General features: G+C 41.8%; 1 protein-coding gene across 1 annotated transcript in view; it reads right to left on the bottom strand.

Annotated features, from left to right (window-relative positions):
- Nucleotides 1–8363: 8363 nt before the first annotated feature.
- cxxc5a (CXXC finger protein 5a) overlaps nucleotides 8364–16120 on the bottom strand; it is a 25896-nt gene continuing 18139 nt past the window's right edge. Inside the window, exon 4 of the mRNA XM_034201936.1 lies at nucleotides 8364–10621. Within this exon, the coding sequence (XP_034057827.1) occupies nucleotides 10580–10621 (42 nt within the window). The 3' untranslated portion in view covers nucleotides 8364–10579. The remainder of the gene's footprint in view (nucleotides 10622–16120) is intronic.

The following is a 16120-nucleotide window of genomic DNA, read 5'->3' as shown; positions in this document are numbered from 1 at the left end:
GTGTGTGTGTGTTGTGGGTGTGTGTGATGTGTGGTGTGTGTGTGTGTGTGTGTGTGTGTGTGTGTGTGTGTGTGTGTGTGTTTTCCACGAGAGCAGCCGCGAAAGAGAAACCCGGATGTTTTTCAAGATGTTAGGAAGTGTATGTGTCCATGTTCGTATAGGATTTAGTGCATGAGTGCATTTTTAAACCTTGTTTCTTGTTCTATTTATGGTATGTGTGTGTGTGTGTGTGTGTGTGTGTGTGTGTGTGTGTGTGTGTGTATATATTCATGTGTGCCACACTTGTACAATTCCCTTCCGTACACTTAAAGGAGCATCCATAAACAACACACAAGTATGGATCTTTACTTCATAATTTAACCATGGGTATGATATTTTTATATGACATCATTACATGGTTGTCGTGTAAAAATATATAATTACAAAACAGTGAGAAAGAAAGATAACTTAATACTTACAGTTAATGTTTTGCCTTGTAGTGTTCTAGTCTTTCTGCAGAGAAAATTGAAAATACTTTAGTGAGGTTGGAAATGATTTAATTTGATTTAGCACAGAGCTGGACACTGTGGCTCTTGCAGAACAGATTTTGGCCGTGATCACTGCAGGAGCACATCTCAGTCTGCTAAAACACACAAACAAATGCATATTAAACCAGCTATTTAAGCTCTGTTCATCGATGTCCTCCTGTGCGCCCCGAGGCGTTGATCCTTCGGTTCAGATTGTGTCAGGTGCTTTGGGGACCATCATTTTCATAACTTCAATACATTTTCATGAGATAAGTTACACATTGTAATGGATCGTGTATGAATTCAAATGATCACACTGTGGTTGTTATTCACAGCGCTGAAATCTGCTCTGTTATGGTCCAGCATGATGAAAGCCTCTCGTCGCTGCTCAGGCATTGTTAGACCTTTTAAACTATGTTTGTTATTGACCCGTGAGTCATTTGGTTGCATCAGATGTTTAAATAAAGCCTAAATTATGTTTTACTAAGAGTCTGACACAGGTAAAAACAAAACAAAAGTACAAAATGGCTTAAAGGCCCCCCTGAGCAAGGTCACTTGTAAATTGTGCTGATCCTCTGTAATTTTCTCTCTGATGAACATGCCCTTAGACATCCCTAAAGCGCTGCTGCTTATCAATAATATATTCAAACACTAAAAAAGTGATGGTGAAGGAAGTCTGGGCAAACTTCCTTCACCATCATTTATTTCACTTATTCAATTTGATCATATAAGATGATCTAATGGCGCTTTTCCACTGCAGGATCTAGCACGGCTTAGTACGGCATGGTTAGGCCTTGGTAGACTCACTATGCTGCGTTTCCATCACAGTTTTACCAAACTGGGGTAGGTAACTATAGTAACGCAATGTAGGCAGGGCGATCGGCTGTTCGGCGGGCGGAGCGATGCTGTGTAAAACTGCCGTGACTTCATCTTCAATGCGAACCACAAAACCAAAATATCAGCCGTTAGCCCTCAGAGCTCACAGCTCCTCATATCTGTTCAGAAACTAGACAAAAGTTAAACAAGTACAAACCACAGACTGTCTGTGTCATGGCGAATACAGTCGCTGGTTTATTCTGTCTGTAGGCCGTTGTTGTGAGTGTGGACGGAGCATATACAACGTTAGCTTAGCCTGATCGATCCGATCACTATTCAGAAAACACGCATTTTAAAAGGTTTTCCGCCTGCCGTCTGTCCTGCAGACCGGTATCAGTATGTTGTTACTTTGGCATACATTTGAAACGTAATATTACAATTAAATCACGGTAAATATGTTCATTTTGTTGTAGTCCCCTTGCCTTCTCTCTGACCATTCAGCAGTCGAGAGTGTTTACGTCACTAGTTTAGCATATTCAGCCCGGTTTGTTGGCCCGGTAAGAACCTCGATTTTGGAGGACAAGAAAAAGGTGAAAAAGTAGCCCTGAGCCGGAACTACCCCTGGTGGAAAAGCAAAAAAAGCCGTGCTCTGTGCTGCAGTGGAAAAGCGCCATAACAGCCCGATCTTGACTCTTTGACTCTTTAACTTTACGATGAATATCTTATTGTGGCATGCTGTCATACAAACGAATAGCTTTAATAAAAGTAAAGTTTGCAGAGCAATTATCTGTAAAACTAATCGGATTGAAAGTACAAAGATGATAAGAAAAACATATTTTCTAAAAGATCCAAAGGCCAAATTACAGATATTCTTTCAAATTAAAAAACCTTTCATGTTACTGTTCCATGTTATAGTATAAATATGTTATGAATGCAAGTTGTTTATATGCACTAATAGCTCAGTTTTCAAATTAAATCGTCATACAGCTTCTCACTGTATAGTTAATGGGACTTAAAAGTTAAAGAAAGTAAATCTGAACAGCTCTTCTCCAAAAACAGATTGTCAGCGGCTTATAATATAAAAGGCGTTTCAGCAAAAAATAACAAGGAAAGAAAGACCCATCCTGATTCCATCTGTTTCGTGCTTCAGGTTAAAAAGGTACAACAGACTCCAATATGCTTTGATATATATTGTTTCATTACAGCAGTATTTATACATCGTGTTGGAAGGAAGTACTTTGTGCTATTTTTGGATATAATTAAGAATTTTCTTAAAGTAGAGACTGGTGTTACTATAGTGAAAATGTTGACGTGTTTGCGTTCACAAGTGAAAGAATAAAAGGGTATTATGATATAGATGGTTTTCCTAATAACAGCACAGCCAAATAACCTTTGTATCTACTTTATGATATAGGGCTGTCAAGTTAACGCGTTAATAACGCACTAACGGAACATAATTTTAACGCCACTAATTATTTTAACGTGCGATTAAGGCATGTGTATTTATCCTCGGCCCGCCCCGTAGTTTCAGAGCCCAAAGGCTTGACGGTGTTGTTGTTGTTAGTTGGATGGTGGGAGATTCTAGCAAGAGATATGGATACAAAAAAAGGTGTTTTAAATAGCAAGCCAAGCACACAGCTGATGCTGACAGCCCCGAGACCACGCTTGAAAGTTTGCCGGGGAGACGCCTGGACAACAACAGCGATAGCTAAATGGGTGGCTACAGCTTAACATTGTGGAGGATGAGGGGCTGCGTTAGATAATTCGGGTCGCATCCAACGTGTCGACTGCACATCACAGCGCATTATATGAGATGGGTCTGCCTGCAGGCCTTCACTCTCAGGACAGTTCCGGTGTAGGCTCCACTGTCAGGACACCTCCACTCTTAGTACAGGAAGTGACAATTCTGACGAACACGTTTTTTTTTCCCCGCCCCCCCGAAGGACTCGTCTGATGGAAGTTTTCAAATCACAATGGAGACTCATCACGGAGGTGATGAGACCGCTCACCATGTACTTTGGGTCGACCTTGGTCAAGCCCTTTTGACCCCCCGAGCCTGGTTCTCGTAAAAGTTGACTTAGCCATTTTTCGTCCCCAAATGACACCATGGAGGAATGTAACGGGAGTTGACAGGGGACTCTGCCCGCCTCACAAGTGCCTATTTTCGGAAACTTTTTTTCACTAGTCCCCCTATTTCCCCGGTTTTATTCATTTTCTTTTTTTGGCTATTTCACCCGGTTCCTTCTACCAGCGACACTGCCTGGTCTTGGGTGTCCCCCCACGGCCTGTGTCCAATCCAGTCTGGGCATGTTGAGACTTGAGAGCTGTGCATACACACAAGGGGAGTGTGTGGCCCGTCCACACAGCAGCGTAACGTTGAACGCTTGGCGTGTCTGAAGCTTGGGGATTTTTTTAGAGCAACGCGACCAACAACCAATCACATGAATCTCCCGCCCCCGACATACAAAGCAATAGCAATGTTAAAACGAAGTACACTGGATATAAAATCCCCAAAACGGCGAAAACCTACCAGTTCCACCCACTGTCTCTGCCACCATCCTCCATGCCTGGTTTCCTCCGGTTTTGTATCCCGGTAGATGAACAGAGACTGATCATACAGCACCGGGTGATTCACTACCGCAATAATGAATTTTCCCTCCATTTTTTGGAATATGAGGAAATGACCTGCGTAGTCTCTCCCAGCATACACGCGGTTTGATTGGCTAGCGCTTGTTCTGGCAGATTTGCATACACGGGATTTCATTGGCTGACGCTTCTGCCGAGGCGCCAAAAGTTGAACATTGCTCAACTTTTGAAGCGAGCAATGCCAGCAACGCAGTTTGGCTAAAAGTGACGTCACCCCATTCAAAGTGAATGGGCAGAAGCGTTGGAAGCTTCAACGCACGCCGCTGTGTGGACGGGCCGTTAGTTGGTTCCGTAAGAGCAAGCATGCGGGACCGGGATTCTGGGATTTGTAGTCTTTCTAGTTGCGTATTTTTTCATAGTCTTATATTTCAACAGTTTTACGACAAACTGTGACTTTTTTGACATGGAAATTATTATTTAAGATTGACAAACATCATATGTGTAATTCGTGGAACAATTCAAACGGGATCGAAAGATAATCTTTCTCTCTCCATTGACTTCAATACATAATTTTTCCAAAATAGGGTCCCATGAGTCCCACCGGAAGGGGAGCCTCTCTATACAAGATGTCCCTATTTTTTTTATATATATATACATATGTATATAATAAGTATCAGTACGATTTTATTTTGTATTTGCATGCATTTCCTGTTCGGAAAGTGGCGCTGTACTGATAGTGGCGATTTTATTTTGTAATTCTTAGCGTGCATGCATTTCCTGTCCTGAGAGTGGAGTTGCCCTCAGAGTGGAGGTGTCCTGAGACTGGCGCCTGCAGGCAGGCTCCTATGCATTATTTTGACCCCTGTGGGAACTTCAGTCTTATGCTTTGACTGAATATGAAGACAGAGGAGCGGCATTTCGCCGACAACTGTAAACAGGCTTGTCTGTTTGAGCAAGGGTTGGGAGAGAGTGTAAGGGAGAGAGAGAGGTTCCAGATTGTTGTATTGAAAATATTCAGGAGAATATTAGTCATTGTTCCAATGATATATCCAATCTTTATTCCAGACTCAAGGTCCATATCACACAAAAAGACAAAACACACATCAATAAATAAGATAAAAAGCTAAACACAAAACAGATAAAAACAAACGGATAAAAACATAAAATCAGTCCAATCACAACGAGCCACACATGCTCACTGTCTGTAGAGGCTATTGCGCCAATGTCTCCAAATCATGGAAGAGAACCGGGTAGAACTCTTCACAGGGTTAATTAAAATCGAAATAACATAATTGTCCGAGTCTACTAGGCGACACATGAATTTGTACATTAATTTTCTTAAAAGGGCTTGACAGGTAGGTACCCCCAAGTTAACAAACAGCTGGCTGGCACTGTGCCATCTCGGTACCCTCAGCAGCAACCGTAAAGCATCATTGTATGCAACTTTTAGTTTGTGCATGCTGCTAGCCTTGTAGTTACTCCACAGGTGAGCCGTGTACAATGGTGTACAGAAAGCTTTAAAAAGTGATACCTTGACATCTACAGAGCACTTGTGAAACTTACGCATTAATATGTTTGCCTGGGCATACAGTTTGCAGCGTTGTCTATGGATGTCTTTGTCATCTGTGAGATCATCAGAAATATAATGACCAAGGTACTTCATCTCACTGCACACAAGAAGAATGTTGCTACTGAGAATAAAATGAGGAAATACAGCCTTTTTATCCTCTTTACTTCGTACAATCATGATGTTACTCTTCTTGGCGTTATACTTAATATTAAAATCAATGCCATACTGGGAACAAGTCCTCAGAAGCTGTTGTAAGCCAGCACTGCACGGGGAAAAGATGATTAAATCATCTGTGTACATAAGGTGGTTGACAACAGTAGCACCGATGACACAGCCAGTTTTACACAAGTTCAGTTTCCTCGACAGATCATCCATGTACAGATTAAACAACAAAGGAGATACAATCCCACCTTGCTTGACCCCATTACCAACATAAAAACTAAACAAACATTTGCATAAAGCATATTTGTCCACTCATATGTTGATAAGAGTATTAAAAACTTGAAAAATATTCCTCCAAGGTACATATAGAACAAATAAAAAATGTGCGATTCATTTGCGATTAATCGCGATTAAATATTTTAATCGACTGACAGCCCTAATTATATATCATATATACTACTCAGTTTAAACAGCAACCGTTGTGTGTTTAGCATTTATGAGTGAAATCAACCCACTTGTAGTAATATTCTAACAGCTGAAAGTCATTTTGAGCCAATCCAATATGCATGTGTGTGTATAGAGCTGCGTGGGTGGGCGGAGGTGCTGGTGGTTTGGAGAGTAAACATTTTATTCATTCATACCCAAGTGAGATTTATCCTTTGCTATTTAGCACATTTACCTCAACATGAAGCCTGATCTCACCGGGAATAAGGAAATATTCTTATGAAATTATATTTGTACAAAAATGTGATAATATATTAACACACTGAGGGTTTGTCGAGGGGAATATTATAATATTTGCACTAAAATGTAGCCAAAATAACACATTAACTGAATATATAGGATGGAAAATATGTTTGGTAAAATGAATGGCCAATAAAAAAAATGTAAAATCAAATCATTTAGTTGTCATTTTAATAAATTACAATATACAATGACCCACAAAAAGTGTATTGAGCATTCTTATATTTTAACATACTTTAAAACATAAAATGAAAGCCAAACGAACCACATTTGTAATATGTAAAGCAATTATAAACTCCAGTTTTTCACATACTGTATAGATGAGAATCATGGCATTTCTATCCCTAGACGTTTAATTTGACCAACATCTATTTTAAATTGTTAGATAGTACAATGTCCCTGTTTCCTTAGTTGCTAGCTTTCTCATAACACACATTTGGAACAGCATTGAATGCGTCAGTCTGACCATATTTTCACTATAGCTGTTCTGATCGGTAGGCTTATCCATGAGGGACCATTTAGCAACATTTTAATCTGAAAATCTTGTTCTCAATCAATTGATTAGAGAATGCACCAATTGCAAGGGATCAATAGTATCGGCTGCATTGATTTCTACAGTCCACAAGAGGAGCATTCAGGGAGGATGCACTATCATTTTAAATTAACAGATTATTCATCTCGGTTTTTTTTTCAGAATGATGTAAGAACTATGGCTACATTTCTGATATATTACCTCCTTTTATTTGTGTATTTCACACAGTAGATTGAAACCTTAAACAACCATGTGGTTTGGGTAAGATCATGCCTAAAAATAACTTTAAGAAAACCTCTCTTTGCTATTCACATACAGCACAGTGGTGTTTCTCAGTAGTCATCCAGTAAAACAAGGGTCACTGCTGACTCCACAGCCCTCTGGCCCTTGTTCTCACTTGCAAAGGTTGTGTTTTTTTCTTCCTGTTAGTCAGATTTTTACAAGCAACATTCCTCCCCTCCTCAACAATTGGACTGCATCAGTTCCTGCTATCCTTCTCGTACGAAGAAGGTGGCGAGCGAGCCGAGGGGGCCAGCCTGTGCAGGGCATTGGGGAGGAGGGGGGAGGTGCGTGTCTGCTGGCAATGAGGGTGAGTAAGATCAGTGCGGCTCAGAGTCTGTGAGGCGGTGATAAGATTCCAGGATTTTCCCAGTGTGACAGGCCTGCTCACCAAGCCGTACACTCCTCTGCATGAAGAAACCCCCCCACACCTAAACCCCCCCCCCTCCCCCAAACCCTCGGGCTGCTACACCTCAGCAGCCCCTGTCACCTGCAGCCACACCCCAAACACAAAATCTTAATCTCTTAGTTTTTTCGGTCCTCAGGTGAATAAATGTGAAATAACAAAAGTAAGTATTTCTACTTTCCGGTTGTGTGCTTTCGACACTAGTTGTGCTGTCTCTTTCTTTTTCCTCTGGCTCAATTCTCTTTCTTTATCTCCGCCCCCCCCCCCCCCTCCCCTCTCCCTCGGATGGCAGGTCAGGCAGTGAGCTGTGCGGGCTCAGAGGAGGTAAGGACGCCGCGGTGCACATTAATAATGAAAGGCCTTAGCCCCCACTCCCCCCCCCCCAGACACACACACTTACACTAACGCACCACACACTCCCCCATCGTCATGGCAATGGCAAGTAGCCCAGCACTGTCACCGGGGGGGGGGGCTAGGAATATAGCTACTCCCTCCAGCCCACGGCTCGCCAAGCTGATCACGAGCTTGTACACAAGATCCCCGTACTGGGCCTTCCACCGTGGAAATGCACTAATTAACAACACAGCACTACGGCAGAGACAGGAATCTGCATCTATTTCCCCACCTGGATATGAAAGAGTGACTCTGGGGCCGTGAAGGGAAAAAAATCACTGAGAATCATCACGAGCAGGAAATGGAAATTCGCTCTAGTGTCACAGACCTGAGGCATTAGAATCAGTAATTACACCATGTGAGATTGACCACATTTCAGAAAGTTTTTTTTTTGTTTTATTCAGCATTGCTTTAACTTATCTCTGTCTTTATCCAAACTTCTACTCCATGTATGCTTGACGCATCCAGACAATTTATCCAGGCTTCTTCTGGATTGACTTAATAGCTCTGAAAACAAACTTCCCATCAGTAATCCATGACTAGTAAAGATTTGCTGGCTGTAAATGTCACGAGAAGGCTCAGAAGATTGACAGAGAGTTAAAAAAAATCATTTGGGAGGATTTCCCAGAGGTGTAATGAAATTTGAAGAAACACTGCAATCAGAATTGTTCTTATTCAAACATCTTTTAAATCATTTTGGTTACATCTTAGCATAGCAAGGCTCCATCAGTCATTGCACTGTAGGAAGATATTACATAGGCAGTGAGAGAAATATCTCAGTCAAACCAAGGACATCGTGGTCATCCATACCGCCGCCTGATTTACTTTTAATGAGTTCTGCTCACGTCCGAATCTTTGATGAATTTTCCAACACCATCCAATTATGAAAGATAAGGGAACACTTTTTTTGAAACTCATGGAAAATGTATTTTTAAAGCTTCTTTTTGTCGAACCAGCAGTTTTTTTTGGGGGGGAAACAACATGCAAATAGACAAGAAGACAAACATCAGAATTGTAAATTTCGACACGAATACATGCATTCCTTTTTATTCACAAAACCAGTCCAATTTTCTAAACGAATACAAAGATTGGTTATTTTTAAAAGCTGTAGCTACCCAGCAACATAACAAAATCATGAAATATAACAAATAACCAACAAAGTAAAAAGAAATGTAATCTTGTCTCAGTGCGTTCAGTAGGGTAGACTCAGAGCAAGTGCTGTTTCTTAGCGTTTTTTGCCCTGAGCAGTTTTGGCACATGCTCAGTAGGGCCAGAGTAACATTGGGCTGGCAGTTTCACTAAAGGAAAAGTTTGGAGTTGCAGAAGAGGGCTGATTGAAGAGATTACAGTAGTGGCAAACCCAGAAGAGTCTCTGGAGATCCGCCTAACACAGGGGTGTCCAAACTTTTTTTACTAAGGCCCACGTACAGAAATATATTCAAAGGGCTGGGCCATTCACTAGAGGTGAGGTATATTGCATCATAAGTGAAGTTATAGGTTATCAAATTCAATCAAATCTAGGTCAATTATTCTTGATACTTGAATTTGCGTTAAGAAAAGAAACAGCCCACATTTCACTTATGTTGTTGCAAAAAGTGTTGGCAGCTCATTCCTTAAAACAGAATCCTCAGACTGCTTATAATAAGGGGAAATAGGAAGGGTATACTTGTTATGCAAATAAGGTATTGGGCTTTTTTTTATCAACTAAGATGTGATATAAAATGTTTTCCAATGTAATTGACTGAATTTATTTGAAAAGTGGGAATACTAATGTGTATTATCTGTTTACTATACATATATATTAAAAAAAGTACAATCGAAGAAAAGCACAAGTTTCAGGTGTGGGCCATATTCCATTATAGCACAAGAATTTTCTGAGGGACAATTCAAAATGGACAGCGGGCCGCAGTTGGCCCCCGGGCCGTAGTTTGGACACCCCTGGCCTAACATAACATTACTTTTTCACTTTAGTTTAACTTGTACAATTCAATGGTGTCACTTTTGTCTGTCTTTAAAAGATACCCATCGATCCGTCTGAAAACTAGACCCTTCAACTAAATGAATTATAAAATAGACAAGGGTTTAAGTAACATAATGGTGAAGAATTACGATAATGTTTTGCCATTAGCCACTAGTTTTGAAATATAGCTGTAAATTTACATTCTCTACACAAGTACTGTATCTTTCCACACATGAACAACATTAACACCAAACACAGAAATTAGTTGATTGTCCACACTCAGTCCGTCATTTCTGTTTCTGGCAATGAGACAGTTCTATGTTTAAGCGGCAGAAAAAAACCTGCTGGAAAAAGGACAAAAGGTACCAAAATGGAAACATAGAAAAGGGAATGAAAGTTGCCATAATGCTTTTCTTTACGCTGCATTTTGGTTCAAGGAATAAGCAGGTACATCCATTACCCCGATTGATTCTTTTTTTTGTTCAGCTTTGTTTTTTTTGTTGTTTTTTTCTATCATTTTATGTGTTGCTTGTTTTGTTTATTAGCCAGTGTCTGTTTCCGGAGACAATCCAGGAGGTTGGCATTGCACTTGATGGCAGAGCTTTGGGGTAGGAGTGGAGGAGTCCTACTGGAACCACCTGAACGCCGCTCCTGTAGGAAGCATCACCTTCATGGAGAAAACAGAAGACAAAGTGGGGAGGAGAGGGGGAAGAGAGAGAAGAGGTGTTAGAGTTGTTAATGAAAAACAGCACATTTATACAAGTGTTTGTATAATCTACAATATCACTGGGAATCTATAATTTCTTCACACTTTAAAAAGAGGAATGTTTTCTGATTTTCTTTTGTTTAGGGCTGCAATGATTAGTGTCATTATGGATTTATCTAAAAAAAAAAAGTTATGTGAGTAAAGGTAAATAATAGACGTTATCAGAGACAAAGGTGGAGTCTTCATATTGTGTTTTTTTCCAACTAAAAGTCCATCATCTAAAGGTACTGAATTTACCATGTAATTCAACACTTAAAAGCAGAACATCTTTAATGGGGCTCTATTGTGCTCATTTCAGGTTCATATCAGTATGTAGTGTCTCTACTTTATTTTTCTCATACTGCCAGCACCACTTGTCACCCTCTGTCTGAAACCAGAGCCCAGTCTGCTCTGTTGGTTAGCTGGCCGGCTCTGTTGTGATTGATCAACCGCTTAGAGATGTCCCCCCCCCTTAGCCTATCATATACGAAGTGTAAGAGCGCTAGCCAATAGAAGCGCGAGTGTTACATCGTGATGTCACTAATGGCGCATTTCCCCTACAGCGCGGAGCCGTGCCCGGCAACTACAACAAATGAACATATTTTGACCGTGATTAATTGTAATACACGTTTCAAAATGATGCCGAAGTCACAACATACTGATACCGGTTAGTAAAAACCATGAATTAATGCAGGCGAAACACCTTTTAAAATGCTAACGTTGTATATGCTCCGACCGTCCACACTCACAACAACGGTCTATACAGACATAAATAAACCATCGACTGTATTCGCCATGACACAGACAGTCTGTGGTTTGTACTTGTTTAACTTTTGTCTAGTTTATGAACAGATATGAGGAGCTGTGAGCTCTGAGGGCTAACAGCTAACGGCTGATGTTGGTTTTGTGTTTCGCATTGAAGATGACATCACGGCTCCGCCTACACTGCGTTACTATAGTTACTACCCCAGTTCCTAAACTGTAATGGAAACGCAGCATAAAGTGAGCCTGGCCTAACAAGGCCTAACGAGGCCTAGCCATACCGTACTAAGCCGAGCGAGGGCCCTGCAGTGGAAAAGCGTCATATGTTACTGAAGTAAACAAAGGAGTCGAATCAAGGCGTTTCAGACAGGGGGGGAGAGAAAGGATTTTGCAGACCATTTACATGCACAAAAACCTATATAACACACTGAAGGAACGGGAAAACCCCAAAAAGAATGAGAGGGCCCCTTTAAGTTTAATAAGGAAGTTTATTTATTTTTTAAATTAGGAAAATGATTACGTCATTTATGTCAAAAGTCCAACAACCAGTTAATTAGCTTCTATTCCACTCTTTCTTCCAAATGTAAAAACTCCTGCATTGTGTGACCCTCTCTCCTCAGCACTGCCACCGGAACAGTCTTTAGTCTGGCTTCACACACAAAACCCGATATCACACATTTATTATTTAGCCACCACACTCGTAGCTCTCCCACAGCATCATCAATGATTTTGCCGGTCTCTGTCCCTCACTCTCTCTCACTGAGGCGTTCTCTCTCTCTTATTGCAGTGAGCAGAGTGGCACACATGCATTCAGCTGCAGGGCTCAGCCGCGGCCTGACAGTCAGGAGATAGAGAGCCGCTCGTGGCGTCCTGCAAAGTGCAACTCTACTGCAGCACGGATTCTTCCAGCTCTGCCTGGAGCTCGGCAAACATTTATGCACCCACACACACTCTCACACCGAACCAATATGTATTCAAGTGCAGTCACACACCTCCAGACACAGTGGCACGTTAACCGACACTCACAATACACCCCCGAAATCACACCAAACAGTGAGAGTGTTAAAATAAAATTCTCATACAGGATGGATTCAGATTTACTTTTCCATCTACAGCAGAGGGTTTTATATGGGATCGCTAATACTATGAGATAAACACACACATGCACATTCACACTTATCTAATGGAAAAGTAAACAGAACATATACATCTACATCATGCTCACACTGCAAGCAAAAAAAAACACAAATATTTTTTTGTGCATATATGTGAACTTTTGAAAAAGTGTAGACAGCACGAATCACATTGAATCTGACCTTTTTTATTCTGATAAGGGCAACTTTCATATGTTGTATTAAATCTCAGCAGTGTTAACAGTCATATTGGACTTCCTGATTCTCTCATGGACCTGCAGCACTCTGAGAGTCACTCAGTATTTAAGATATCTGAAAAAACTGCCAAACAAAGAGAAATCCTAAAACCTAAAATATGTTGTGCAGTGTGAGGTTCAGCTGCCATGAAATTATTAGGTTTTAACAAAGGCATCAGAAGCAATTAGGCCATTAGTTCCAAAAAGCCCAAAAAAAACAATACCAGCAATTATTAATTCAGGCCCACTTAAACCCACAAATACTTTTGAATCAGCGGTACAGTGTTCTTTTGAATGCTTTTGTTCATAACTGGACATGAAACTGGGCGGCAGCGGGGTTCGTGCTCCACAGGCTTCATTTACTTTCATTTTGAAAGTTAACTCATGTTGACCAAATGAAACATTTTCGCTCAGGTAAAAATACTTCAAACAAGGGCAATACTTTGCTGGTCTCGGCCTAATTTAGCCCACACTGGGCTTTATTTGATAAATGGACTCAATCAGGAATAATCTGACAGCAGAGACACTGAGTACAACTGTGCTGTTCATAACCCGAATATGCACGTGCCAGTTCAATTCAGACTCACAACTTCATATCAAAGATGTCCTTTGAAAGATGAATGTTAATATGGACGGCCATCTGAACAGCCAACATATTGCGAACATTATTTCACGGTCTGTGTGTTAAGTATCATTGGCTCTGTGGTGACCTTTCTGAAGCAGCTCAGCTGTTACGAAGACAGGCAGAGGGCAGCAACATCTGCCGCTGCCACAGATGTCAAAAACTTGGTAAAGGCCGGACTGACCATGATGTAATGTGTGGGGAGAAAAATAACACCCCCCCCCCCCCCCCCCCACATTGAATGTAGATCCCGTTTTCTCCTCATTATCAAACATGAGCAATCAATGTCAAATGGCGGCAGATCAGGGATAGAAAAAGCCTTCCTTCAGCATCACTGATTGTACAGGTTCAAACAGATGGATTCTGTGGGCGTGAAGTGGCCAATCACTAAAATCGATGGGCGATGAACAAGAGCATTTGTCTTAGCATAGCCAAACTGTTTGTGTGCTATTCACAACTAAAGCAATAGAAAGAGGCATTCTTTATTTTTCACACTGGGCTAAATCCAGCACAATTTGCAATAGCTGTTGTTCGGTGTTACTGATGCAAATTCCCGTAAACCACTTTAAGCCGTGATGAATTCTGCCTCAAGGCACCGCTGAGCCTTCTGGTTGTTTTTTCATAGCTTTATCATCAACAATCAGTGGTGTACTGGGCGTTGGACACTTATTTGGAGTATGATCTTTTATTTAATAGTCTAATAAATATAAAATCATTGCCAGTTGCAAGTGTGTATTTGTTGTAATAATGACAACAACATAATACATTTCACAGTAATTATAATACAAAATAAAAACGATTTCCTTAAAGAATTATGATTCGTCATCAAGCTCGTACGGAGCCCTGGAGGGTTCATAGAGAGAAAAATAAATAAAACGTGGCCACGTTTTACTTTCTCGTGCGCACGCTTTAGTAACTCGTGCGCACGAGTTACTAAAGCGTGCGCACAAGTTACTAAAGCGTGCGCACGAGTTACTAAAGTGTGCGCACGAGTTAATAAAGCATGGCCTCGTTTTGTGTGTGTGTGTGTGTGGGGGGGGGGGGGGATTTGTTTATGATAGTATCGTTCGTTCCGGTGCACTCCGGCAGGACTATAGCACATCGAGATTAAGATTAAACACATTTCTTTCACTTGGGAATACACTTAACTATGGGGAACCAGATTTGTTTAAAGTACTGTTCGTGGTAATTTGAAAACAAATGCCGGTGGTGTCGGATACACACGAACACGCACACAGAGCGGAGCTGAGCACACACACACACACACACATCATGCGCCCCGGTGACAGGACATCTCCATCATAAAGCGAGGGGGAATACTCTGGTAGTTCGATGTGTGTATAGGTGTGTGTGGTTAAACGTAGCAGCCTCGATCTCTATTCAGCGGTTCTAATGAAGGGAAACGCAGTGAAGTAAACAGTAAAAGGCACAGCTCTTTGCAGCTGGTGCTGCTCTTCTCAGATTCTGCTGAGTTACACGTTACTGCCTCCCGTGCCCTGTACGACGAAGCCAGTTCAACAGACCCTGGACCTGGATATGTTCGATTTACCCGGCTTAACTGACCCTAACAAACGCGATGTCGATAAGCGGTCCTACGAAGCTGGTTATCAACTCAGTAAATCAACCAGGGTTTCTCTGTCCGGCTGAGAGCGCGCTCAGGTGAAAGGGACGGGGTTAGCAACATTTGACCAATCACAAACATGGAGACGCGTGCTGACAGCGCAGCGTCATACTTCATGAATGAATAGTGTAAATAGCCAATCCTGCTTCGTAGTACAGGCCACTGGTGCCGCTGAGATTTCATAAAGTGAAAGAGGTTTTCCTTCTATAAAACAGCTGTGGGCAGCAGATACTGTGAGTCACGGACAGGAATCCCTCAATTTAAATAAAACGAGGCCACGCTTTATTAACTCGTGCGCACGCTTTAGTAACTCGTGCGCACGAGTTACTAAAGCGTGCGCACGAGAAAGTAAAACGTGGCCACGTTTTATTTATTTTTCTCTCTATGAACCCTCCAGGGCTCCGTAGGCTCGTGACCCCGCGGCGAGCTGGGGGTGTGTCAGTGACACACCCGCCCGCCGATTTTGCGGCAGCTCTTTCCCTCAAGAACGCTAACGAAAAAGCTCTATAATGGCAGGCAAACATTTTTTACTTGACTTATTTTCTAAAAAGAATATAATTCACAAGAAGAAAGAGGCTAGCAGCACCGAAGCTACAAGTGAAGCTGCTACTATTACTACATCATCAGAAGAGCCGCCTAAAGACGCGGATAATGCTAGCACTAACGTTAACGTTAGCTGCGCTAGCAACGTTCCCCTGGCTAGCTCAAGCTCATCTTTCCCAGAGGTATGGACGGAGGAGATGTGGCGGAGGAAACAAGAGGCATATCCGTGGATAGACTGCAAAGCTGGGAAACTGGGCTGCAAAGTTTGTTCATCCATTTCGGATTTATCAGTCTTCAAAACGCAAGGTGGTGGTGTGTGGTGTGTGTTGTGGTGTGTGTGTGTTGTGTGTGTGTGTGTGTTGTGTGTGTGTGTGTGTGTGGTTTGTGTGTGTGTGTGTGTGTGTGTGTGTGTGTGTGTGTGTGTGTGTGTGTGGTGTGTGTGTGTGTGTGTGTGTGTGTGTGTGTGTGTGTGTGTGTGTGTGTGTGTGTGTGTGTGTGTGTGTG

This window comes from Gymnodraco acuticeps, unplaced genomic scaffold (genome assembly GCF_902827175.1).
Source record: "Gymnodraco acuticeps unplaced genomic scaffold, fGymAcu1.1, whole genome shotgun sequence".
Lineage (NCBI taxonomy): Eukaryota > Metazoa > Chordata > Actinopteri > Perciformes > Bathydraconidae > Gymnodraco > Gymnodraco acuticeps.
This window is presented reverse-complemented; position numbering and strand designations above follow the sequence as displayed.